Consider the following 26033-nt stretch of genomic DNA (forward strand, 5'->3'; position numbering starts at 1 on the left):
ATTTCATAAGAGCATCCCCAGCAGCTGATCTCCGCAGCACTGCCGTAATCCAGTGATATACTTTAATCCCATTATGTTGCCATGTGCTTGCCCACAGACTGCCTGGACCAGGAGGAGCCGATGCTTCCTAATAGGCACTTCTGCTGCCCAGGAGTTCGCCTCGCTCACAATAGTGCCTTTGCCTTTCGCTGACATTAAAAGCGAGACCCTGCTGCTGGTTTCTGTGCTGCTGTTCTATGGTGGTGGCTGCTCACATTCCAGTTTCCCACCTGGAGCTGCTGGGGCTGCTGCTGATCACTGTGGTTTAATTGCACCAGGGCTGCCCTGGCTGCTCGCCTAGAGGGGAAGAGAACATTCCCTTTAGGCTGATGTGTTTGGGTACATCCATGGGACGCAAAGCCCTGCCCCACAGCACAGCACAAGGGTGGCTGCAGCCCCTGTGCTGCATGCACAAGGATGCTCCCTTCTCCCAGCTGCAGCCGACTTGTTATTTCCCGGCACATACCTTTGGATTCTCATGTCATTGAATCATAAAGGTTTTGCCCTGTTTCATAACCAGGCATTGGGAAGAGCACCCGGAGCTGCAGCGCAAGGCAGGAGCAGCACTGCTGAGCCCTCTCCGCTGCTGTAATCCCCTGGTGCACGTTAATCCCATTATGTCTCCGTGCGGCTGTTTCCAATTCTGGCCTTTGAAGAAGTGATGTTTCTTAATCAGCGTTTCAGCTGGACGGGAGCTTCACTGCTGGAAGGAGCCTACAAAGCTGCAAAGCTTCTGTCCTCCTGTCTTGTCCCTCTTCACACTGTTAGGAACAAAAGCAGCAGGAAAGCAAACAGGAGCCTGGAATTCTGGACAAGAGCATCCATCAGATCTGGTCCTCTGCTCCCTGTGCAGCACCCTGGGTACCACAGGGTGATCAAGGCAGGTTTGTCTCATCAGCTGCTGGACAGGACTTGGTGTTCCCTCTGCCTCTGATACGAGAGATCTCCTCCACTGACCCACACAGCCCCTGTAGGGTAGGAAAAGCCATAATTGGGGCTGGCACCAGCCCAGCGATGCCAGCGGGCCCTGAGCCAGTGCCCAGCAGCATCAATCCCAGCTCTCTGTGTCTAATCCCGTGTTTTGGCTGCAGCACTCAGAGCCTGGAATGGAAAAATTCCCTGACACCCCCCAGCCGTCACATGTGAGCATTGAACACTATAAACTGAGGTGATTCTATAAAGCCAGGCCAAGGATGTCCTGCTCGCCATGGGGCACAGTGCCAGCACCCCTGTGTTCCTGGCCCCTCTCTCAGCGGGGTTATTCCACTCTTGTCCCAGCTTTCACATCCATCAGAAGTGAGATTACTTTTCCACATGCCAGAGCTGAGTAGTGATAAATCACAGCCCTGCAAGGCTTTAATAACACTTGCTGGGTTCCTGCTTAGATTTCCTTCCTTTCTTAAGCATTTAGGATCTGTGGCTCAGGTCTGTGATGCACAGGCGTGAGGCTGGAGCTCAATCTAGTTTAAAGGAGAAAAAACCCAAACCACCAGAGCTAAGAATCAATCCCACAGAGCCACGTGGCTCCAGACGCTGGAGAATTAAAATAACAGCAATTTCCAGAGGACAAAACTCTGTGAAATCCATGAAAACTCCTGGAATCCAAGGCACGTTCAGCCCCCAAGGCTGCAGATAAGATAGAGCTCAGCCCACTGTAGCCAAGAGCAAACATTTCCCATATTTCAGGACTACCGGGTTTTAGTCAGTGATTTCCTGACCTTGGAGCATCCCCAGGGCCTTGGTGCCCTGTGCAAAGCGGGATTCACCCAACTGCTGACACTGGGCACCACGGGAAGGCATCTCCTCATTGCATTTGCTTCCCAGCCCATCCTGCATCGGACACGGACATTCACAGAGGCACGTTCCAAGGACACACAGTGGCTGATGCTCAAGCTGAAAAATACAGTGGGAAGGGAAAAGCACCCAAATCTCAGGTGGGATCCAGCCAGGGGCTTGCGTTACTTTGATTCTTGCATGAATTACTCCATGGCAGACTGCTGCTGGGCTTTCCCCTGCAGGCAGGGCACCCCAACATGCCCTCGGTACCAAAGGAAACAGCCACCATAGGCAGGTGAAACCCAGCGTGGGTTTGACCCCCCCATATTATCTGCTGGGTGAAAGAGAACGGAACTCTTTCTTTGCCAGTCTGTGGAACAGCTCCGGCTCCCCCATTGCTTGGCAGAACAGCACCTGATAGCTGGGGCAGAGAATAGTGGGGGCCTTGTCCTCTGCCCCCCATCCCTGCAGCCCCATGGGTAAGGGGGTGCAGTGATTGTGCGTGCCATCGTCTCCCGAGCACTGCAGCGGCCACTGGGCAAAGCTGGGCAGCAGCCAGAGCCCCACCGGGTCCTGACCACGCGCTTGAGTCTGACAGCTCCTGCCTTGGTGTTTGGCACAAGACCGGAGCCCCGGCTCTGGGCTGTCACCGTGCAGCAGGTCCCTGCTCACCTTCCCTGCACCAGACCTGGCTCTTCGCCTCTCCCTGACAAGTCCATGGCTCTGGAAGCATGGGAGGTCTGCCCCCCCCCACCTGTGCTGCCGGGCACTTGGCTTCACATTTAGTATCCGGGGCTGCTTGAAAATGCAACCAGATGGGGACGTGGCTCTTTCCAGAGCTATCCTTACCTGCAACAGCCAGAAACAACAGCAGTGAGCAGGGAATAACAGCCGGGAACAGCAGTGATGACCAGGGGCATCGCCAAGTCCCCTCGCTTGGAGCAGCACAGGAGCTTCTGGAACCCCAGGAGCAGGCTGAGCTCAGAGAGTGGAAAACCCTACCTGAGCAGAGCTAAAGCCGCATGGAGATGAACTGAGGGCACCCACCTGAGTGCCCCAGGCATCAGCTGAGGGCATTCCCCAATGAGCCCCACATGAGCCTCCTCTGGGCTCATTCACATTTTCCTCTTCTGCTTTCAGTGCTCTTGGCCCCAGGTGTCCCCATCCCACTGCTCACAGCCCGGCACTGTGGTCCCCAGGGGGCTGTGGGTCTCGTTGCTGCTGGTTTTAGCAGCTTGCACCCACAGAATGCACCGTTTCCCACTCACAGATGAGGCAGAGGCCGCCCATCAGCAGCACGGGGGGGGGTGCGTGTCCCTGCTTCCCTTAAACCCCATTTGCACAGGAAATGCTGAGGTCTGGGAGCACTCTGAATTGCCCCTGTTGAGTGAGATGCACAGATTTCCGCAGGGATGCTGGGCCTGGTGATGCGCTGCCAAAACACGACTCGCCCGGAGCTGGTATTTCACAGCAACACTTGGCAGATGATTAATTCAGGCTTTGGGCCCTGCCAGAGCAGGATTGATGCCGGGCTCAGTCATCCCAGGCACAGAGGAAAAGGCTCTGAAAGGCAGAGGATTCTGGGGGCAAAACACCCTGTGTGGGGTGGCTGCGCGTGGGAGCTGATAAGAGGGGGCCGTGCATACCCAGCTCCCTGTGATTCCAGTTTTGATGGTGCTCACACCAAAACACAGCAGCCAAACAGCCACAAGAGGGTCCCAGCTCCCCGGGGACTGCGGTGCACAGGAGAGGACCATGGCAGGGGGGTGGCCGGGGTGCCCCATCAGGTGCCCATCACTGGGGCTGGGAAGCAGCCCCTGCACTCCTGCAGTGACATTGCATTACAATGCAAATAATGACACCATTCTTTAGCATTATTAATGCTAAATGAAATTTAATTAGCATTGTTAATTAAAGCTCATAATGCCTAATAATTAAAGCAGCAATTTGCCTTGGGGTGTCCTGACTGAGAAGGTGAACCCCACAGACATCCTTGCGTCCACACCAGCACCACAGTGCTTTGGGAATACCTGTGCCGGGCACAGCAGCCATCATTGTCAGGCTGGACCCCCCCAGGGTGATGGCTCCTGTCCCTGATGCTGAGACCCTGGCCCACATCCCCTGGGCGGTGAAGGGGAGGGTGGGATGCGGGCGGCACCGAGAGCATTGGGATGCAGCAATGGGTCCCTGTCCCTCCCAGCAGCACAGGGTCAGGATGCGCATCCCCTTGGTGGGGTCCTTCTGTGCCACCGAGGAATGAAGGAGGCAGAGCCGGTTCTTTGAAACTCCAAGCTTTATTCAGTTGCTTCGGCAGCGCTGGGCATCACACGAGGGAGGTGGGAGGCGAGGCCATGGGGGGACATTGGTGGCTGGGGGGGAGCTTGCTCTGGTCCCCAGGCCCTGGCACGTGCTGGTGGCTTTAGTTGGTGGGGTGGTAGGCGCCGCGCTGGTGCCACTGCATGTCCCGGATGCGCCTGACCGACTGGATCTGGGGGTGCTGAGCCCCGAAATCTGAGCTGTCCTTGTAGTCCCCCTTCTCAAACAGGTACTGGTAGCCCCTGTAGCCGGGGTACTGGTATCCCACCCACCTGCGAGGCAAGCAATGGGGTCAGGCTCCATCCCAGCCTGGCTGATGCTGCTCAGTGCATGATGCTCAAGCATCGCCCCGGCCCCGCTGCCCCGGTACTCACGTGCCGCTCTGCACCCGCACGGATGAGACCTTCTCCTGGTATCCATGTGCATGGAAGCTGGGCACATCGTCGTCTATGATCTCGATCTTCTTGCCGGTGAAGCTGGGGTTCTCGTACAGCACGATCTTGTGCTCCTGGCTGTCCTGCAGCGGGCAGAGCAGGAGGGGGCTCAGCGGCTGCCGGTACCCAGGGGCAGGCGGGGATGGGGGGATAAGCCCAGGGCTATGGGGAAACCGAGTGAGGGGCTGGCACCACAGCTCCCACCCGGTGCCGGTACCTGCTTGGGCACCTCCAGACTCACCACAGCCTCTGCCCCCGTCCCCGCGCTCCCTCCGTCCCCCCACCCGGGGGTGCACAGGGGGGGTCCCCCTGCCCGCGGGGCTGGGGGCGCGGGGAAGGCTGGGGAGCACGCGTGGCTGCAGACCTTGGTCTGGCGGGTGGGTAGTGGCTGTCTGGGTGCTCTCACCACTTTGATGGGGCGCAGGGAGGTGATGCTGTCGCTTCTCCGGCTGTTGGTCCAGGAGTCCCAGCGCGGGTACTCCCCCTTCTCAAACACAAACTGCTCCCCCTTGCAGCTTGCCTGCTCGTAGCCCACCCAGCTGCAACAGAGCAGGGACCAGCTTCAGGTGGGGCAGAGGTGCAGGGAGCAGCACCCCGGCACTGACCCCAGCAAGCACCCTTTTGCTGAGCCCCAACTGTGTCCCCAGTGGGGCACAGACCCCTCTGCTCCTGTTGTGCATGGAAACAGCACCATGGGGCCCGGAGGCAGTGCCAGGGGGGATGCTCTGATGTGGTGGCCACTTATCCTTGGTCCCTGGGGACCTGCAGAAGGATGGGATCACCCACATGTCCCCAGTGAGGTTTTGGACCTGCAAGCATGCTCTGCACTGCCCCATAGGTCCGGGGTGTAGCACATTGCCAAGCACAGAGTGCAGGCAAGGGACTCCCCCTGGTGCTTCCATAAGTGCTTCCCAGGGGATCCCCATTGCCCAGAGCCCCAACATGGGGGGCACAGCCCCTCAGAGAGCACACACAGGGGTCAGCAGGTGGATGGGGAAAGGAGCTGCCACCAGCAGCACCACTGAGGGGATCCCATTCCTGCCTGTGCCCAAAGGGAAGGAAACCAGAGGGAACACCGTGATCCATGCCCGCATCCAGCACCAGCAGGGCTGGCGGAGCCCAGCCTGGCCCTGGGGACACTGCCCCCCCTGCTCACCCATTGGCACCCGCTGTGGGCACAGCAGCCCCGGCCACAGGAAGCCCAGGGTGCTGCCAGCAAGGAGACCCCTCCACATCCCCCCCGCCCAGCTCCCCGGCACGTACGGTCCGGAGTGCACGAGGATAGAGCCCACTTTGTCCACGCCGGCTTCCTTCAGGTTGGGGCAGGCGCCGCTGAGCTCATGGCAGCGGCCCTGGAAGTTCTCCTGCTCGAAGATCGCGATCTGGGGGCGAAGGGGACCTCAGAGCGGGGCACGCGCTGGGCACAGGCACCAGCTCAGCGCAGCCCCCGGACCTGCCCACGGCTCAGGACCGGATCCGCTCCCGGCCGCTCCGGCTGCACCGGGATGTGGGATGTGCCCAAAACACCCCCTTGGGTCTGCAGTGTCCTGCTCCCCGTCCCCTCACCCCTCCACAAGCTCAGCACCGCAGTGGGACGCTGGATGCTCAGCAGCTCCCAGGGGTGGTTTGGGTGCTCAGTGGGGCTGAGGGTGCCTCAGGGCAGAGAGGTCCCACACTGACCTTGGAGCTGCCTTGCTGCTGCTTGGAGGCTGGCATTTGGTGCTCGGAAGCCATCATAAACTGGGTTGTCCGGTGCCCTGGGGGGAAGCAGAGAGGGTTGAAAGCTGCCACCGAGGATGCAGGGATGGGGCTCACAGGCACATCCGTACCCCGCAGCTCACCAGGCCCACCCAGGGCTGTTTGCACCACAAACTCTTCCCAGGCTCGTGGAGGAGCCCAGGGAATGGTCCTGGGGCAGCATCACCAATGATGGGACCTGCAGTGAGGAATCCATGGGCCTCGGCATTCCTGAGCTGTGCCCAGCCCCATGGGCAGGGCTTTTCCCACTGTCCCTGCCCGGGGCACTGAGGAGTCCCTGTCCCATGCAGGGTGATGGGGACAAGCTCCGGGGCTCCCACTGTGCATGTACAGGGTGACAAGCACCGAGCACCCGGCACAGCCACTGCTGTGAGGCAGCCTCATCCCCAAGCCCAGCAGGACCCCCTGGTCTGAGCAGGCTCCAAACGGCCCATTCCCAACAAACCAAACCCAGTCCATGGCCGGCAGCGATGTCCCTGCCTTGGCCACCTGGGCCTGGGGACGGGATCATCCCCATGGATCCCCCCCGTGCCCGCAGCCGCTGCCACCTCCACAGCTCTTGAGGAGCTCCAGGGTGGAGAGGAGGCAAGGACAGAGAACAGGAGAGCAAGCAGCAAAGCCTTACCAGTGATACCAGTACCCGCTGCGCCAGTGCGGGGCTGCGGCCGGGAGGTGCCATTTATAGCGGGGCGCTGCGGGACGGTGCCAAAACCATGGAGGGAGCCGTCAAAGCGTGGCTCAGAGCGAGAATGCTGGATTAAACCCCTCTGAAAGCCCGGGTCAGCTGATGGGCCCCTGCCTTTGTCTGCGCGAGCCCCGCGCCGGGAGTTATTCCATTACCTTTCAATTCGCTTTGTTGGCTCTGTGGGGAAGGAGCTTTGCAGTTTGCCTGCATCAGCCCAACGCGTGCCAAGAGCCGGGCGGCCCCTGCGAACAAAGCCCCGCTCCGGGGCGTTTGGAGCCAGGGCTCTGATCCCTCCACAGCCCCGCGGGCCGCGGGCACGGATCTGCTGAGCTCGGCTCTTCCCGAGCGCGGAAAATGGCATCAGACAAGGGGGGAACGCACGGATGCACCCGCGGCGCCCGCGGCCACCGCACGGGGACCCTGCGAGGGGCTGCGGGGCTGGGCAGGGGCTGGGCCTGCGGGCGCGGTGCAGGGGGCAGCACCCGGCAGCATCCTCAGCCCGAGCGCTGGTGCTGAGCGCTGCGCTCCTCCGTTATCCCCACGCACTTGGGGTCCCTGAGTCGCACCCCCGGCCCCGGGGCAGCCGGTCCAGCAGCACAGGGCCTGCTCCGTCACACCAGGGCATCACCGAGGCCAGCGGCAGGGGCTCAGAGCCTGGGATGTGTCCCCAGATCCGAGCTGTGCCCAGAGTGAGCAGCACTTCCCAAGGGATGAGCTGAGGGATGAGGGCGGCAGCAAAGCCCCTTCACCGGCATCTCACTGCCGGATGACCCGGGGGATGTGTCAGGGCCATGGGCTGGGTTTGGCTGCAGCAAAGTGAGCAAGGGGGGACACCACCAATGCACTCAGAGCCCTGGGTCCTGTGCAGCACCCACAGCCCCCTCCTACCCCTCAGAGGAGCAGCATCCCCTGCATCACCCCAGCAGGTGTCACGCAGCGTTAATGTGGCCCAGAGCAGCTTTCTTGTGCATGCAACATCCGTGGGTCCTGCAGCAGATGGGCTGCAGCCCCGCAATGGCACCTCTGGGCACCAGTGACATGCAGAGGGGTCGGGCCCCATGGTCTGCAGCTGCCCCGGCTCCTGGTGATGGGACCTCATGGGGCTCCACAACACACAGTGCTGTGCCTTGGGCAGGCTTTGGCACAATGGGGTTGTGAGGAAGCTCCTACATCGCTCCCAGCCCCGCCACCATCCTCCTCCATGCCCTGTGCCTCCACCTGCAGCACCGCAGAGGGATCCAGCTCTGCCCTCCCCATCTTTCAGGGCTAATTCATTGGGGTCCCCAGCCCAGGACCCCCATGGACCTGCCCCAGGCCCCAGCACAGGGCACGTGCATCCCCCCGGCACATCCCAGCCCCTCGGCACGGCTCCTGCGGGATGGGCTTTAGCTCAGCTCAGCCTCGGGCAGTGGCAATGGCACAGGCAGCCCCATGGACTGTGCTGGGAGCAGCTTCAGCAGCTCAGGGCCCTGCAGTGCCCTGTGAGGGCTGCAGACCTGGGCCCAAGCAGCAGAGCTCTGGGACGGCTGCTCAGGGACCAGCACAAACCCTGTCCCTGCCACCAGCACTGGCTCGTCCTCAAGCGCAGCTCCCAGGGCTCTGCCCCTCGGAGCCAGCCCAGGCACGGCAGCGATGCCCATCCCTGCCCCATCTCTGGGGCACAGGGGCCAGGTCTCTGCTTGTTCAACCAGAACAGGCCCCCCTGTGCCAGGGCACATCCCCAGGGAGCAGCAACCCCCTTGCTGGGGTGAAGCTTCCCCAGGGGCCCTGCAAGGGGATGGGCACAGGCTCCTGCAGGGCACGGCCCCCTTTGTGGTGCACAAGGCCTGGCACCACCCAGGGGTGGTTGTTCCCCATCGCTCCTGAGGCTGCCCATGGTGCCGGGCCCCCACCATGCCCCTTGTGCTGGGCACTGCCCCCATCAGAGCGGGCAGAGCTGAGGGATGTGGGGAAGGAGCCATGAGCAGAGTGACCCCGGTGCTGGGAGATGCTCTGGGAAGGGGCAGAGCCATGGAAAACCCCTTGGCAAGTGCCTGGAGAGCACTCCCGGGGCTGGGCTGCCCCTGGCTGGGGGCTCAGCTCCCTTTGCAGCACCAGGGGTTACAGTTTGGGAAGCTGCAGCCTTGACGTAGCTGCAAACCCTCCACTTGTTCCCTGCTCCGCGCAGGAGAGCGATGGGATCCCCCCCGCATCCCCGCGCACGCCCCAGCCCAGGCGGGCCCCGGCAGCCTCCAGCTCAGCGCTTTATTGAGGGTTTTGCACACCAACGTCCACCACGGTCACAGCAGCACCCGGGGCCCTGGCCCCCCCCGGCAGCGCTGCCCCCCTCAGCTCTCCTCGAAGCTGCCGCGCTGGTGCCACTGCTGGTCCCGCACGCGGCGCACGGACTGGATGCGGGGCTGGTTGGCGTCCCAGTCGTTCCAGTGCCGGTACTCGCCCTTCTCGAACACATGCTGCCGGCCCCGGTACCCGGGGTACTCGTAGCCAACCCACCTGCAGGGATGGAGGCCGCGCTCAGTGGTGCCGGGGCACATCCAGCCCCATGGCACGTCCCACCCGGAGCAGGAGGGCAGCAGCCCTGTGCCACCCCAGGGACCATGGCAGTGCCGGTGCCTCTGCCTGCTGCCGCCATGCAGCACTGCCAGGGCCATGCCCAGTGCTCCTGCAGCCCAGGTGGGATGTGCCATCGTCCCAAGAGGAGTTGGGGAGCCCGGAGTCCCACTGCTCCTGCAGCAGTGCAAGGAGCTGTCACACAGCCCTAGGGATGCTGCCCCAGTCTCCATCACTCCATGTGGACCAGGGAAAGGGTGGCAGCAGGGAGGGAAAAGGGATGTGATGGGCATGAGCAGCAGCATGGGAACAAGTGGCTCCATCCCTGCTGCTCCAGCATCCCTGACACCACCGGGGGCACCAACCATGGTGCCACAGGACAGGACCTCACTGGGGTGCTCCCAGTGCCCCCGTCCTTACGTTCCATTCAGGGCCCTGACGCTGGCCACGCGGTCCTGGAAGCCGTGGGCCCAGAGGCTGGGGACGTCGTCATCCACGATCTCCATCTTCCGCCCGGTGTATCCCGCGTTCTCGAAGAGGTGGATCTTGTGGTCGGGGCTGTCCTGGGGGGAGAAGGGGGTCAGGGGCCTCCCTGTGCCCCCCCAGCTCCCTGAGACCTCCTGCTTGTCCCCAGGGGCACGGAGCCCCCGACACAGCCACTACTCACGATCTGGAGCGGGCGGATGGACATGAGGCTGTCGCTGTTGTGGCTGTTGGACCAGGAGTCCCAGCGTGGGTAATCCCCCTTCTCCAGCACAAACTGCTCCCCGGCGAAGGCTTGGCGCTCGAAGCCCAGCCACCTGCAGGACCGGCACCAGGGGGTGGCACCGGCACCAGGGGGTGGCGCGGGTACCCAGCACGATGCAGCGCCACAGGGGGATGCTCTCCCTCCCCATCCCAGACTTACGGTCCAGACTCCACCTGGATGGAGCCCACCTTCTCCAGCTCCTTCTCGGCGATGTTCGGGAGCTCCTCCGTCAGCTCACACTTCTTGCCCTGGAAGTTCTCCAGCTCGTAGATGATGACCTAAGGCAGGAGAGACGCCATCGGCTGCCGCTGCAGCCCCTCTGCACGGGGAGCACACTGAGCCCCACTGGGCAAGCACAAGCAGGAGCAGAGGGAAGAGCTCCGGCCATGTTCCCTCTGTCCTGGCTGCCCCGCGCCGATGCTGCTGCTCTCCTGCAGCAGAGCTGGGCCCTGCGTGTGCCTCTGCCCCGATGGGTGGCTCCAGGGCTTCCCTCTGCAGCCCTGTACTGGCCAAAGGTGTTTGCTCAGCGAAGCACAGGCTGATGCTTCACCTCTGACAGGCTGAGACCAAGCTGATCAGCTCAAATACACTGAAACCACAGAGGGTTTGTGCTCAGAGACCTCCGGGGCTGCGGGCTGCGGTCTTCTGACCCCAGCCTGGGCAGGGCTCATCCTTTCCTCCTCCCTGCTCCCTCCAGACCCATTTGTGCCCCTGGCCTGGCACGAGCTCGTTTCTCGGTGTTTTCCTATGAACCCTGCCATGGCAGAGGCCACGAAAGCCTCCCTGGGACCTCCCGCTCTCAGCTGAGCTGCAGGACGGGTCTGAGCCTGTGGCGGGAGCACAGCAGGGAGCAGGGCCCGGGGTCCCCGCTGCAATCTGGGGACCAGGAGGGCCTGGTACCCCCAGCCCTGCCCTAACAGGGTCCCAGCTGAAACCGCTGAGCCCAGGACAAGGGCAGAGCCTCCTGCAGACCCCACCTGCGGTGGGTACCATGGGATGGAGGTGATGCTGTGGTCCTCAGGAGCTTCTTTCCATCCCAAAGCAATCCCCTTCAGCAGCAGCTCTTTATCCCATTTACAGGATGTGCTCCCAGCCAGGATCAGCTGCGGGCAGGGCTGCAGCCATCACAACGCCCAGAGCTCATTCACCTCCCACACCCCATGAGCACAAGCATCAGAACCCAGAACACACCCGGGGGGGTCCCTGCAGGCGGTGCCGCTGCGCCGGTGCTCGAGTTCAACCCAGCTCAATGCACAGCAGCCGGGCAGGCAAAGGGCCTGGGCAGCCGCGGGAGCAGCGTCTCCTCCTGCCAGGCAGCAGCAGAGCCTTGGGCGAAGCCTCCCCCCGGTCCCAGCACAGAGCCCGCGGTGCGCAGGGACCCACAGCATCCCCCAGAGCCCACCCAGGGCCGGCTGCCCCCAGGGTACCTTGTAAGTGCCTCCTCGCTCGCCAGCTCCCTCCCCGGTCACCATCTGCTCGGGGGGACTCTGCTGCTCGGTCATTGTGCCTGCAAAACCCAAATGGAGGAGGTTAAGGTGAGGCAGCGGCCTTTGAAGGATGCACCAGAACACAGCGAAGGAAGCTGGCTGGGAGCAGGCAGCAAAGTGAATTCAGTTCCCGCCAGTGCAGCAGCTGGGAAGCCCCAGGGGTGCCCAGGCCGGAAGGAAGGGCTCCGTTATCCATCCTCTATCCCTCTGGCACACAGGCCCTGCATCCTCACCCAGGCATCGCCAGGAGGCCAGAGAGCTATGACCAAACCAAGCCATCTTCCAGGTGACACCGGGTCCCTCTCTGTCCCTCACCCAGTTGCTCAATGGAATCACGTCTAAAAGCCCCTCCTTTGTTTCCAGCAGGAATTTCAGCTTCCAGCTGCTGCCATCTCTCCCCTCTATCATAAATCTGACATTCCCAGCATCCTGGCGGGTAGGACAACAGCGCGAGCCCATTGCCTTGCTCCAGGAACATCTCCCAAAGCTCCTCCTCAAACAGGAAACCCATCGGAATGCGCCTGCCCCAGGGCACGGGGTCGGCAAGAGTTAATAGGAGAGGAACAGGAGAAACCGCTTTGACCGGGCCCTCAATCCAAGCCGAGCGCTGCAGATGCCGGGACCTTGCCTCAGGCTGCTGCTCCCGTAACGCCCGCTGCAGGCCCGGCAGTGCCGCGGGTACCTCTCCGGCGCGGTTCCGCTCTGCGCCCGGCGCGGGCGCCCGCCTATTTATGGGCTGCTTCTGGCCAGAGCAGCAGATTGCCCGGGCGCTGATGCAGCAGCTGCGTCCACGGAATTCCACCCAGGAGATCCCAGCTCAATAGCGCGGGCTCGCAGCGCGCCATGGAAACGGCTTTCAGGTGCCCCCGGCGCTGCGCGCACAGGAGATTAACGGGGAAACGCACATCAGCACGTTCCCACCGCCGCCGGCCGGGGAAAACTCTCCCATCAGCAGGAACGGGAGGGATGGGCCTGGAAACCAAGCGCAGCGCAGGGCAAAAGCATGCAAATGGTCATGGTTTGGGCTGGAATGGAAGGAGAGCCCTGGGGGCTCTGCTGGTACCAGGGCAGGAACGGCTCTCAGGGTTTGGGTTCTGGATCAGTGCTGCCTCTCGAGGGGAAGTTACCTCCATCGAGCTCCTTTTCCTCCTGTACATCCCAGTGCCTCTCCCTGCCCCATGTGGCCCCCAGGAGCATCCCACACGCACAGACCTGGGTGCGCTGTTGGGAGCCAAGGGCATCGCACGTGGGTTCATCAGCCTTCGGAGGTGAGGCACAATCGAACAGGGCAAGTGCAGCCCTTCCACACCAAGCTGAGCGCCTTCTGCTTTGCTGGTAGTGGTGGATTCCCTCTTCAGTGAGCACGAACTCGGTTCAGCTCCACACCTCTCCAACCACCGCACCTCCTGCAGGGTTTCCCACCTGGGTCTCACCTTGAAGCTAAGAACCACAGAGGAAGCAGCTCCCAAAGCTGCCAAACCCCAGGTGCACGCGGCCGGGTTGGACAAACCTGGAGCTCACCCATGTGAGCAGTGATTAGAACACCGGATCAGAACACAAAACACTGCCCTGTGCTGCACAGCTCGAGCGCGTGGAACCGAGCTGGGGGGGGATGAGGGTCTCAGCAAGGTGAAGTTATTGCGGTGGCTCGGCACGATGCAGGCCTGTTTGTGGCCATGATGCTCCCAGACAGCCTGGCGCTGTCAGCAGTCCGATAGAGCCCGTTTCCATTGCAGTTCGATTTCACTTTCCCTTTGCACATGAAGCTGCTTGGCTGTAAAACACCAAATCCCTTCACACAGGAGGGGCACCTAAAGGCGAGCCTGGCCTGGGTTAATTTGCCTCCTTCACCAAACACAACAGCATCGGGCTTCTGACTGATGAGAAGCACAGAACTCTTCCCACCAGCCCCTTCCTGGCCAGCATCCCGGTGACAGCGAGCTCTGCAGTGCCCATGGATCTTCCTTTGCCCGTTGATAAGGCAATTACAGGAACACGACAGAAGGGGCACCAGATCTCACTGATTTCCCTTCCTAACAGAGCTCCATTTCCTTCTGCTGTCAGCCCCTTAAATCCCTGTGAGAAATGGTGATAGTGGTGGAAAACAGATTGGTTTTCCCTAATATCTGCTAAAGCTGGACGGGAATGGTAATGGTACAGTACAATACACAGCAGCCAGAACATCTTTATTACTTAGGAAACTACGTAGTACAAAATATTCTCTATAGCACAATATATTTATTGTGACCCATATTTACATAAGCTATAAGGCTATGTGGAACAATATAAAATGTTAATCTATACAATAGCTCCTTTAAAAACAGGCTTCATACCATTGTGTTTAACAGATACCATCGTGTTTTATAGATTGGTTTGTGTTGGAAGGGACCTTAAAGCTCACCCAGCTCCAACCCCCTGCCACGGGCAGGGACCCCTTCCACTGGAGCAGGTTGCTCCAAGCCCCTGTGTCCAACCTGGCCTTGAGCACTGCCAGGGATGGGGCAGCCACAGCTTCTCTGGGCACCCTGTGCCAGCGCCTCAGCACCCTCACAGGGAAGAGCTTCTGCCTAAGAGCTCAGCTCAGTCTCCCCTCGGGCAGGTTAAAGCCGTTCCCCTTGGCCTGTCCTTACATCCCAGCCCATGCTGGCAATCCCGTGCTCTCCGTGGCTTCACTGACCCCATTTAGCACACCACGTGGACCACCCGAGCCGTGGACACACGGTTCCTCTGGCCCCACAGCATCGTTACATGTCTGCCATGTTCTCTCCCATCCTACCCACAGTAACACAAAGGGCAACGACTCTGCAGTATCAGCACCAGGGTTTTCATAGAAAGGGGAAAAGGCTTCGAGACAGAAGCACCTTTCACCGGGACACAGACCTGAACACGGTGTATTTAAACTATTTATATGATATTTGCCTTAGAACTGCCCTGATCCCCACTAAGCTGTTTTGTTCTCCTTTTAACACCCGACATCAAACCACATCCTCGCTTTAATACCTAAGCCAGGAGGCCTATTCCAGTGTGTTTGCACAAGTCCTAAAGGTTATGAGCGAGCGGATGCTGCTCCTCCAGATGAAAGGGCCAGCTGAGGGTTTGCTTTCTGAACGTGACACACAGTGTTTAACAGTTCCCCAATAACTGTTTGCAAACAGAGGGTGAACAAACTTTGTGCAAACAGAAGGAGGGGGTAATTCCTATAGGGGCACTTCCAGACCTCAAAGGCTGAAGAGCAGAAACGTTGCCTTTCTCCACAGGAGGTAAAACCAAAGCAGCGAGGCTCCGAGCAGCTCAGGGCTCAGATTCGAGCTGCACAGACCTTCGAGAGGTGCATCTGCAAGCAGGAAAACGGCAGGGAAGGAATCCACAAGTGGGGCTGCAATGCAACGGAACAGAACGGCTGTGTAAATCCCTGGACCGAATGGGAGGGATTCCTGCTAAGAACAAGAACAGTGGAGCAGAAATTACTTCTGAATTCCATATACTTTGACTCTTACAAAACATTAGGTATTGATGCTGGAGTGCCAGGATCTCCATCACGCTTGTTATTACTCAGCCTCTGTTAGGACAAGAGCTGGATCCTGCTCTAAGGCAGGTTCCGGTAATTCAAGAGGACTCATCCCTTAAGTGCTGAGGTCAAGAGCTCGCTCCCATCTTATATTAACAGCAAAAGAACTACATGGCAACAGAAGCAAGAGCGTAACAAAGTCAAACAAGCGTTATTTGGAATTAAAATAGAATTATATAAAGTGTATTACAGAATGTTCTATCAGTTAAGTAGTAATAACATATTTATATATCTTTTATTACATAATGATAACCTGAAGAGAAGGGAGTAGGTATTTAATCCATGTACAACATAAAGAAATGATAGAGCAGAAAAAACACCTTCCCATTCCACAACATTCTAAAGATGCTTTTTAATTAGACATTTAAGCGTTAAACATTTCTCAGTAGTAGGTTAAACTACTAAATACAGTAAGGTTCAGTGCATTGTCCAAGCAGACGTGGAAATGCATACACATTCAAAGGGCTTTGTGGAAACCTGGTGTTAATCCCCTCAGGTTCCTCAAACACAGAGCAAACACTTCAGTTACACACCTTCTGGCCTTCATTTATGAGACCAAGAACCAGTAATTCCTCCAGCTCTTGGCAATGCAACACTCTCAACCTGCTGCATTTGAACATGGAGCCTGGGTAAATACTCTGGCAAGCAGGGGGAATTTACCTGATTTCTAGGTACTGTTTGAAGTCAGCCCCACTTCATCTGAGTAAGCAAAGCATCGCTGCTCCTCTCACACCCGCACACGCTGCTGCTCAGGGGTACCTGAGCGTGTGGCACGTGGGGTATGGAACTGATGGTACCCGTGAGTGCTGCCATCACAAAACACATCCCAAAAGACACACAAGCGAAACTTAAGAGTCGCCATTTCCACCAGCAGCTAAAGAAGAGGGAAGGAATTATGTGCACCATGGTAAAGTGAGCTGAGAGCAGCTCTTTAGTAGTGGTTGACCGCGTCCAACTGGAAGCCCATCTCGTGGCCCAGGTTAAACCCACACAGAATGAAAGGCTTGGCAGAGATCTGGGGTGATCGTTTCTTAACCGCTAGCAGAAGGGGCTGTGAAACTCTAACACTGGAACAGCTCCGATGTGAAATGGGGCAAAGCAGCAAAGGAAAGGTTTTTTCCCTAAAAGAAACACATTCATTTCATCTCCATTAAGTACAGGGAGCTGCTATCGGAACTAAATCTGGGAGAGAGATCTGGGCATATGGGACTTGTCTCCTGACATACTGCTGTTATTTCCTACGAGCAGACTGGGACTAAAATTCCCCTCCTCTATGACTCCTCCATGAGAAGAATTGGCACATGGTTTTGGCAGCTACAAGCTTGATAGACGGCAGAGCAGGCATGCCACTCCGGCTCGCAGATGCACCACTGCGGTAACCCCAGGAAGATCAAGCTTTCCGAAACGCTGATTGTAATAAAAGAAAAAGGAAAATGAGTTCAAGTGCTGGTGCTTTATCATTAATATCCAGAGAAACCCAAAAGCAGGACACGGGGAGGGCAAAGGAAGGAGCAGCCCCTGCTCCCACCCCAGCCACGGCACTCGGGCCCTGCGCGAGGAATACTGACATGACAGAATAACCTTCCTCGAGGGGCTACAACTTGGAAAGGTTTACTGCAAAGAGCACTTATTTGGGGGGAGAAGAAAGTATGTCTGACATGGACACCTCGGTTGCTATTTCAGAATCTGTATTCAAAGATATGAACACACTTGAGATATCAGTGGTATCTGTAACACCCGTGTTGTGCATGACATCTATGCCGCTATTAGAACATCGGTCTTAGCAACAGGAAAGTAAACGATCTGAGAAGCTGATCACACTGAGGTTATCCCATAAAATCAGCATAAAAATAAAACCTTAAACCTGGTATTTACAGCTTAACAAATAAAACTATGAAGTGGGACTACCCAAACTGCTATTAAAGTGACATTCAAGAGTTAACTGGAACCCTGATACGAGTGTAACATCCTCCCTCTTCCCTTCCTTTTTTGTTATAAAAACAGTATTTACACAGCTATGGTTTTTAGAGAGAACTGGTTGACGTTATTGCTTGATCCTCTTTAGGAAGGACATTCCAAGGAAGCAATTATTCCACATGCTGACAAAACACAGAATATACCATTTCATAGGGACAAAAGTCAACATTGTGTTCATCTAAAAATGACCCCATCCGCTGGCTCAGCAGAGCACATGGAAATATAAGCCAATCAAAAATACATTTTACAAAAAATACTCAAGTTTCCTTTGCAATATGGCAGTAAACATCATTTGTTCGCACACTCGCCCCTTCCCCAGGCTTCAGCCGAAACAGGAGCTCACTAGTTTTTCCACAAAAAAAAAAAAGAAAAAGGTAAATCTGATTAAAATTGTTATTTTCATAACCAAACACAAAGCCCACCCTTCCACCTGATGCGGCTACCAGCAGTCACCCTTCTGAGTCACTGATAACCTATGGAGAAATGTAGTCTCTGGTCAACAACGGGCGACTTTTCCGCTCCTAGATCAAGTATTCCCATCTTTCCTGACTTTCTGAAGGGCTACCTATGAGCCACGGGTTCTTCTTTCAGGCAGGCCTAGGTGACTGTCCTCCCACATCCGAAAAGATACAGCTTTGTATTTGACTATGAAGATGAAGCAGCTTTCTCCACGAAACAGGAAGGCACCATGCACATAGCAGTTGAGGCAGGAAGCAAACAGCAGCAACGTGACGTGTGAATTTTAGGTTCAGATGAGTTAAGGCTTCTGTTAAACTTCTTCATCTTCTTCTAGTTAGAATCACTACCTGCAAAGAAAGGAGCAATTCGGTCATGGGATGACATGGTCAAGAACACAGTCAGACCCCTCTCAGTGTGACAGGAAAGCCCTCACAAACCAGTACTACTGTGGTCGTGTTGCCTGGGTCTCGTGCTGTTTAATGTCCTACATGAGCTGCCCAGGATGCTGCTGAAAGAACATACACAAGGTTTTCCAACTGTGTGCAAGCCTCAGTTACTCACTCACAGACTCTTTCTGACTTGATGGAGGCACAAACAGACTGAAATCAGCTGCAGACAACCAGGGGATCTGTATCACCTGTGAATGAAAGCTTCTCTTTCAGGAGAAGGGCTCTGCCTCAGCACGGAATTACTGCACATTCCTGGGTTCACACTTGGTGGTAAGTCTGCTTCAACGTTTCTGCTTACAGAGTTGCTTTACTGACATGGTAAGGAAACATTTTCCATGTGTTTCCCTCTCGCTGCACAGCCCCTCTTCCTGTCAGAAGATACCTTTTCAAACCTGATTCTCATAATGGCTCTGTCTCTTCTTTGATTTCAGCTCCTTCAGCCACTGAGGAGACTTTTCTTCTGACCTACGATACAAAAAACCCCTCCTCAATCATAAAAAATCATTACGGAATAAAAAAGGAATATCCCGTTTCCCCATGAGCCTTGGGAAGTGCATCTGCATTATGGTTTTCTCCCACCAAAACGAGTTTAGCATCTTTCCGACACCGAGGGAGTCTCTCACCTGTCCTCCTTCTCTACACTGGAGGGCAGCACTCTGCTACCGGGAGTTCCGAGCTGCGCTTGTGGTTTCGGGGATTTGAAGGGCTGAGCAGAACTTACTTCAGCAGGACTTTCTGACCCTTGTCTTCTTCGCAGCTGGGCCTGAATACAAAAATAAAGACAAGGGCTCCTTGTTAAGGCAACATTCAGATGGTTTTTGGAATGGAAAAGAGATTTCTGAGATTTACAACACCACAAAGATCCATGTCTGAAATCACTGAAGGGATTCCTTATGAACCTTGCAGGCTCAAACGCCTGCCTGCTGATGCAAAGCTTGTTTTGTTCCAAATCACTTCGTATTTCTAGCCAAGAGTTAAAATAAGGAAGGTAACCGGGTGGTTTTGCCACACATCACACCCACCCTGCAGACCTCTTCAGCAAAACCTCCTAGCTCTGCTCCTGGAGAGGATCTGCAGCTCCTGACCCAGTTTAACTCTCAGCTGACACCTTCTGCCTACAGGTACCTTGAGAACAGAATGATCCATTCCTGGAAACACGGGGAGTCTCTGGGCTTGTACAGACGGTGACCTCACAATATGCTGGACCCTGTCTTCCTCATCGGAATCCTCCTGTTGCATAGTTTTCTTCTCTTCTAATTGATTGTTTAAAAGAGAAGAAGCAGAGGAGAGGAAAAGCCATTAGTCAGCAAGCTTTTCACCTGTACCTTGTTCTAGATCTCCCCTTCCATTCAAATGTGTATTAAGAGTTATATTAACACACCACAGGACTGAGCTCAGTGCTTCAGCAAACATACTAGGTACCCAACAATAGAAAGATTTCTTGCTGACAGGTGAGGGAGCAGAAGGTAATCCTGATTTAATGAATGTTGCTGCTTCTAAACATCTCAGTTGATCACACAACCTGAGATAAGTTTCAATGTGAAAGAATGCATCCAACTGCAGCAACTTCCAAACTCAGTATTTCCTCAGTGAACAAAATGCTCTTTAAGTCAGCAGCCAGAGACTCAGGGAAACTGCAGCAACATTCTCCTTCACCCTGGTCTTCTGCAGGTCTGGTGCTGCAGCTTCCCTTGCTCCAAAGGCTCCAAGGAATGGAGGGGGAGACTTTATTTAGGGGATGACCCAGAGGCAGGAAAATGAAACTGCTGTTAAACCTCAATGCAACTTCAGGTATGTTGTACCAGTTAGAAATTCCTGCTCTGGCAACCAAACTGATCCGAGCTGGTTATTTCAGGTAGTGAGGGGTACCTGTGGAATCTTTAAACATCCAGGTATTGTCTGGTTCTTCTGTCAAAGAAAATCTGTTTTCAAACTCCAGCCCTCTGCTTCTTCTAAGGGAGTGGGAAATAGGAGCCCGGCGGCGTCTCTTCTTGCTGAGCTGCACACGTGTTTTCAGAGCGCTGGAGTCCAGAACAGTGGTTTGCTGGAGAGAGAGACAAACCCTTTACTTTAACCAGCCTGAAAATAAAAGCCATCTCCTCCATAATGGTTTTACCCTACTTTAATGCATTAACTCCTTCAGTTTAATGAAACTGTACATATTTGCCTGATTATTATTCTTGTAGTTACTTAAAGCTGTATTAAAGAGAATTTCTAATGAGGATAAGCTAGACTGTGGCTAACTGGGTGCAATGCTGCTTCTTTGATCTCTCTTGGCTGTGGATGCCTGATCTGCACGAATCATTTTAACTGAATTAATAGAAAACTAACTGCGATAAATAGGATTTGGGTTCCTCCAGTGTTGTCAGAAGGCAGCCTTGCTCGCTAGTACCAGCTGAAGGCTGAGAAGATGATTGGGACATAAAAAGAGCAACTACACAAAATTCTCTTGCAGCAGAGCGCTGGGATTTCATTATCCTGATGGGCTGCCATTCACAGACACGTCCAGCTGCTCACCAGCAACAAGGAAGTTGTCATGATGCAAGTAAAGTGTCAGAGCAGTCACAAAAGCTCTGTGCTCAGCCCCTTCCAACACATCCATCTCTGGCTGTGACGGTAAAGCAACAACAGTTACAGGGCAAAAGAAGGAGCTGTAATCTATTTGTTTAAAGCAATCTGTTGTGAGAGGCTTGCTGGTAATGAGCAAACAGTACTGAGCCTCCTCCCCTTCTCCAGGAGATGCGGGTTTGTGTCTTGTCAAGAGGTTTCAGGTCAGGAATAAACTCCTGTTTTAACAGCATATTGCCAGCTGAACTTGCAGCCATTCGTGTTTTAAAGAGACACCTTTAACCACAGCCGGGGAAATCACTTTTCGTACACTAACTGCAAAGTTCTTGAGTATGAAATAAGCCCCTTAAAGGGCAACTGTAAGTGACTTCAGATGGAGACTAACTGTAAATAGGAAAAATATTAGTCAATGTCTTCATAGCACAGCTCCTAGCACAGCAGTCAGTAGCTATTTGTGATATTTGCCTCCAGTGTTCATGAAGCCATTTAACTCTTCTGTTACAGCTCACCGAGGACCAGAAACAGCAACTTTATTAAGCCACTGGCAGACCCTGCCCAAGGCCAATAGCTCTGGAATCTCTCAAAAATCTAAGCGGTAAAGAAACTAGAACAACTTTGTAGCTTTGATCTTAAACTTTTCAGACAGGAAGTCAGCTGAGAAAACTCCATGGGATAAAGAAAAGGCATAGGAAGACTGAGTGCAAAGTTTCCATTAAGACCAACACAGGTAACTATATAGTTAACGAAGAAGTTGTTTCCCATTATGATAACTTACATCTATGAAAGAGAAGTCCGTGGTGTTTTCATCAGGGTGGGTGTCTCCTGGAGGAGGTAAATCGGTGCCATCAGTAGAGTCCATGTCAGTGCTGGATCGATCCAAACTCGTGCTCCTTTGGTCTTTAGAGAAGTCATGGTGATCAGCCAGGGAGGCAGCTTCTGTCTGTGAGGACAGTGAGGATGGGTGGCTGTTGGGAGGCTGCTTTCTTGTTGAAATGCCATCATTTTCCAAGGAAGGAGATTCGGGCACAAAGCTGCAAATGAAGACAATGGAATCTGAGAGACAAATGCAAGCCAGGACAGTCTGGATCACACATACTCAGCAGATGATAGAGAAAGGTAGAACTGAAACAAGTACCAAAGGCATGTTTGGAGGCAGCAGGTACCAGCAGCAAGGGTGTGGATCGCTTTCATTAGCACGCTTTTTACCCACGTGGATTTACAGTGTATTGAATAATGCAAGTACAGATTGTAATAACTGGATCGTAACATTCTTGGGGTTTCTTCTCCCTAGCACAAAGGCCCCTCTAAATATATACACACAAACAAGATGAGGGGAGACAGCAAGGAAATAACAGCCAGGAAATAAACCCCACCAGTGATTTCCCTGTTTAATATATAACAGCAGCAGACCTTACACTTTGGCACTGTGTACATGTGAAACCACTGTGAAGGGTAATGCCCTGCTTGCAGGCCTCAGGCAAAGAGAAACTCATAAAAGATTCTTTTCCTTTCTCATCCAAACTAATCCCAAATACATATAAATGCTTATCAATCCAGAACAATCAATACTCTTCCTGTAAGTGGATTCCTGCAGGACACTAGGAGGTACTTGCACAGCTTTCAAGCTCACTTGTTCATGTTCCCTTCTCCCCAGGAGGGCACTTTCATATATCTATATATAATATATATTATATACATGATAACATATTATATGCATTATAATATATTATATATACATTACATATTATACATACATTATATATTATATATTATATACATATGTGTGTATATATACACACACATCTATAATATTTAGATTGTATTTATTTCCTTTCATATTAATCTCTTACTAAAGTAGTATTGTGTATTTCATATAGATACGTGGGTTTTTTCTTAACAAGAACCTTTTCTTCAGCAAATATCTAGGAAAACTGTTCAAACCCCCCCCAAAATCCCAACACTTACGAAGGAACACACACACATTTTGAACAATAGACCTTAGTATTTGGTACAGTCCAATGGTGATCTCAGAGGAAAACACTCAGGAGCTGTTGAATAACAATGTTCTACCAAGGAGCAGTGCATGGTGTATTTCCAGTCTGGCAGAGCAAACCCTGCACGCAAGGTTTCCAGCACATGGGCACAGTGAATGCCTCTTCCCCCCTTCCGTGTGGGCCCCAGGATAATTAAGCAATGGTTCTAATGAGCTCCAGGGGGAAGGGTTTGTCTGCTGGTTTTGCTTTCTGCAGCGTTAGGCTTTAGATCCACTAGAATATGGAAGATGATGTATTATGCATCTTCTTCTATTACTTCATTAAGATTCCAAGCTTTATGAGCACATCCATAAGCTACCAAGAGTGTGCAACTGGTGCCATTTACAGACACTTGCTTCTCTGAAAACCTATCCTACATCCAGCCCACGCAAATGCCAGCAGCATGGGCACCACACATATACAGTAAGATCAATCCTCACTGTCAACTGTAATTAAATTTCATTCGTTTTAGCAAGACAGTGCTGCACGGCCATAAAGAATGTGTTGCTTTATCACACAGAATTAGGAGTCAAGGCTCCTAATTTCAAGTGATGGTTCCTAATCTGGTTGGAACTGGATGAGCTTTAGGGTCCCTTCCAACCCAAACCAGTCTGGGATTCCATGAATCTATGAAAATGCCAGAGGCTGGAAGCTCCTCTGGCACAGCCGCAGTAGGATGGTGATGTTGTTTTGTCCCTGTTGTCATTATATTCCTTGTTTGCTCCCCAGGTGCCCCCGAGGACTCAGGTCACAGTGTGCTCAGTTCAGCTACGGCCACACACTGCCTGGGCAGGCGTATCAAGGTGCCCAAGGAACACAAGCCCAGGGCTGTGTGGCTGGGGAGATACACAGTCTAAGGGAAGGGAGCCAGGCAAAACAGGAAGGCTGAATTATCAAAGTCTCCTCTAAGTTCCTGCCTCTGGCTGAGCAGAGGAGACAAGCACCGCAGCAGCAGAGCACAGGGACGGGCTCCATCACCCACGGCAAGAGCAACAGAACGGCTGCCCTTGTCTTTATGACAAGTCCTCTGATTCATAAAACATAAACTGCAACCAAAATGCAGATTCCAGGAAGATTCCCATTATTACTTTAATATTTTAAAGTATGTTATTCCCATTCCCCTAAGTGTATGAATTAATACACCAGTAATTCCCCTGCAGTGAGCCGTAAGTCAAGCTAAAGCAGAGAAAGGGGGTGGCAAAATGCTGCAGAGTCACTATACTGTCATCATTATACTGTGAAAGCAGGAGAAACCAAACATTTCTTAGAGTGGAAACAAAGCTCCAGGACATGGGGGCTGAGTTCAGCATTTCAATAACCAGCATTTCTAGGTGGAGCTTTTCTAACCAGGAAGAATCCCCCAGGTTTGAAGCTGCACTCAACTGCTGTTTGTTGCAGAGCTGAGACAGCATTGCTGTTAAGAAACTGGTTTCAGAAAGTGCCTATAACATCCTGAAATCAAAGTTAATTTAACAGGAGGCTTGGATGTCACTGTTGGTGTGTCAGTGAGCCCACTGACTTCAGCCTGAAAGCTACCCTGAGCTCATAAGCAATCAAATATTTATAACACACTGTTCTTGAGCGTAGAACACACCAAACATAATTGACACTAATGTCTGCTATAAGATCTCAGCAAGTATAGCATTAAAAATCCAGATAAAATGCTACTTTCACACTGCACTGAGCAGACAGGATACTGGCTCAGTGTAGATGAAGCTATAATTTACACAACAGGTGTAAGTTACGAACCCTCACACTTCGGTGCTCTAGGTTTATTTCATTAAATCATGTTAATAATAGAAAAGCATCTGTAATACTAGATACCATTCACCTGACAGCCCTTAGAGCAGCTTCCAGGCCTAAAGAAGCCAAAAAGACAGCTGGAGAGGGGCTCTGGACAAGGGGAACGGCTTTAACCTGCCAGAGGGAAGACTGAGCTGAGCTCTTAGGCAGAAGCTCTTCCCTGTGAGGGTGCTGAGGCGCTGGCACAGGGTGCCCAGAGAAGCTGTGGCTGCCCCATCCCTGGCAGTGTTCAAGGCCAGGTTGGACACAGGGGCTTGGAGCAAGCTGCTCCAGTGGAAGGGGTCCCTGCCCGTGGCAGGGGTTGGAGCTGGAGGAGCTTTAAGGTCCCTTCCAACCCAAACCAGTCTATCCCAGTCCAAGCAGCTACTGTCACTGATCCTAGAAGCAGTGATGCTGCATTCTCACTGAGGGTGGAGTTTAAATTTCAAAACTTCCTGCAATTTGCAGACATTAAAGGAATATTTCTTCACTGACAGACTGAAGAAACCACGTGGTCGCTGAACTGAGCATGAAGCTTTAGAGAAGCCCCATGCACATGTGCACACCCAAGCCAAGGGCTTCTCTCCTTACTCAGCCAAGCAGAGCTGTACTGGTGGGACTCAGTCCCCTTACCTGTCCCCGCTGTGCCGCGGGTTGTTCCAGGTGCCGTACTGGCTGTCGGGCTCCTGCACGAGTGTGTCGGTGTCCTTGGCTCCCGCGGGCTGTCTGGAGAAGCACTGCTTCAGCCGATCCTGCAACGACACCATCAGAGCTCTCAGCATTCCTTCAGCTCAACGATTAACAGCTCAGTTGCCATAATGGGTTGGAATTCAGCAATTACACTTGGGCAACTTAAAGCCAGGAATAAATTGCTTGTTATGAATTTGTTTCCAATCCCAATCTCCCGTTACGAGCCACTGCATTCTTGCAATCACTACACAGAGTATTTATCAATACAAAGAGCTCCTTTCTGCACTGAAAACGTGGCATCTGTGTTAAGCCCCATACCTGCAGCCCCCAGCAGCTGTGGGACAACACTCCCTGACCTGGACAGAAGATGACCCAACACACATGAGCATCTCTTTGTCATTGGAAGCCAGTATGTCCCACCAGCTGCGACTGATGCACCTTCTCTCTATGCAGGGTGTATAGAGCGTATTACCTGCAATCACTCCCACTGTTTCTAGCTAGAAACACAGCCTGAAAAGCTTAGAAACAGGAATGGGAGCAGCAGAAAAGCAACTTAATTTCATGGCATTTAGGAGACATTGTTTATAATAAGTGCTGTGTTATCACCAATGTGATGGTTGGAAGGAGAAAGCATGGATGGCCCAGATAACACTGCCTCAGCAGCAGCAGCAGCAGAACATCTAGATGCAAATGTATTGCTCCTCTAAAGGCTCA

The 26033-nt window shown here is 54.1% G+C and overlaps 3 protein-coding genes across 3 annotated transcripts in view; all 3 read right to left on the reverse strand.

The window, feature by feature from the left end:
• Window positions 1-4234: 4234 nt before the first annotated feature.
• On the reverse strand, window positions 4235-6299 carry CRYBB2 (crystallin beta B2; the record flags this gene model as incomplete). The annotated part of the gene is made up of 5 exons (XM_080628780.1): window positions 4235-4403; window positions 4506-4648; window positions 4972-5104; window positions 5829-5947; window positions 6246-6299. The coding sequence occupies 5 exons, from the start codon at window positions 6297-6299 to the stop codon at window positions 4235-4237; spliced, it is 618 nt and encodes a 205-aa protein (XP_080484906.1).
• Window positions 6300-9266: 2967 nt separating this feature from the next.
• On the reverse strand, window positions 9267-15422 carry LOC308226569 (beta-crystallin B3). The gene is made up of 6 exons (XM_080628384.1): window positions 12027-15422; window positions 11734-11813; window positions 10466-10584; window positions 10226-10358; window positions 9979-10121; window positions 9267-9501 (listed from the first exon to the last, which is right to left on the reverse strand). The coding sequence occupies exons 1-6, from the start codon at window positions 12250-12252 to the stop codon at window positions 9336-9338; spliced, it is 867 nt and encodes a 288-aa protein (XP_080484510.1). The 5' UTR covers window positions 12253-15422; the 3' UTR covers window positions 9267-9335.
• Window positions 15423-17032: 1610 nt separating this feature from the next.
• Window positions 17033-26033, reverse strand: part of KIAA1671 — a gene marked incomplete at its 5' end in the record, with an annotated part of 44347 nt that continues 35346 nt past the window's right edge. Inside the window, 7 exons of the mRNA XM_080628382.1 lie at window positions 17033-18144; window positions 18629-18711; window positions 18870-19009; window positions 19372-19499; window positions 20116-20290; window positions 21590-21845; window positions 25263-25381. Coding sequence (XP_080484508.1) covers window positions 18633-18711; window positions 18870-19009; window positions 19372-19499; window positions 20116-20290; window positions 21590-21845; window positions 25263-25381 — 897 coding nt within the window. The 3' untranslated portion in view covers window positions 17033-18144; window positions 18629-18632. The remainder of the gene's footprint in view (window positions 18145-18628; window positions 18712-18869; window positions 19010-19371; window positions 19500-20115; window positions 20291-21589; window positions 21846-25262; window positions 25382-26033) is intronic.

The sequence above is a fragment of the Psittacula echo genome (genome assembly GCF_963264785.1).
Source record: "Psittacula echo genome assembly, chromosome: 13".
NCBI classification, from domain to species: Eukaryota; Metazoa; Chordata; class Aves; order Psittaciformes; family Psittacidae; genus Psittacula; species Psittacula echo.

Excerpts from the sequence above, each read along its gene's own strand:
- LOC308226569 (XM_080628384.1), bottom strand. The coding sequence starts at position 12,252 with ATGGGCTCGCGCTGTTGTCCTACCCGCCAGGATGCTGGGAATGTCAGA. Across the intron at positions 10,585-11,733 it reads AGCGAGGAGGCACTTACAAG|GTCATCATCTACGAGCTGGA; the intron begins GTACCCTGGGGG and ends CTCCTGCCTTAG. Across the intron at positions 9,502-9,978 it reads GTCAGGGCCCTGAATGGAAC|GTGGGTTGGCTACGAGTACC; the intron begins GTAAGGACGGGG and ends CCATCCCTGCAG.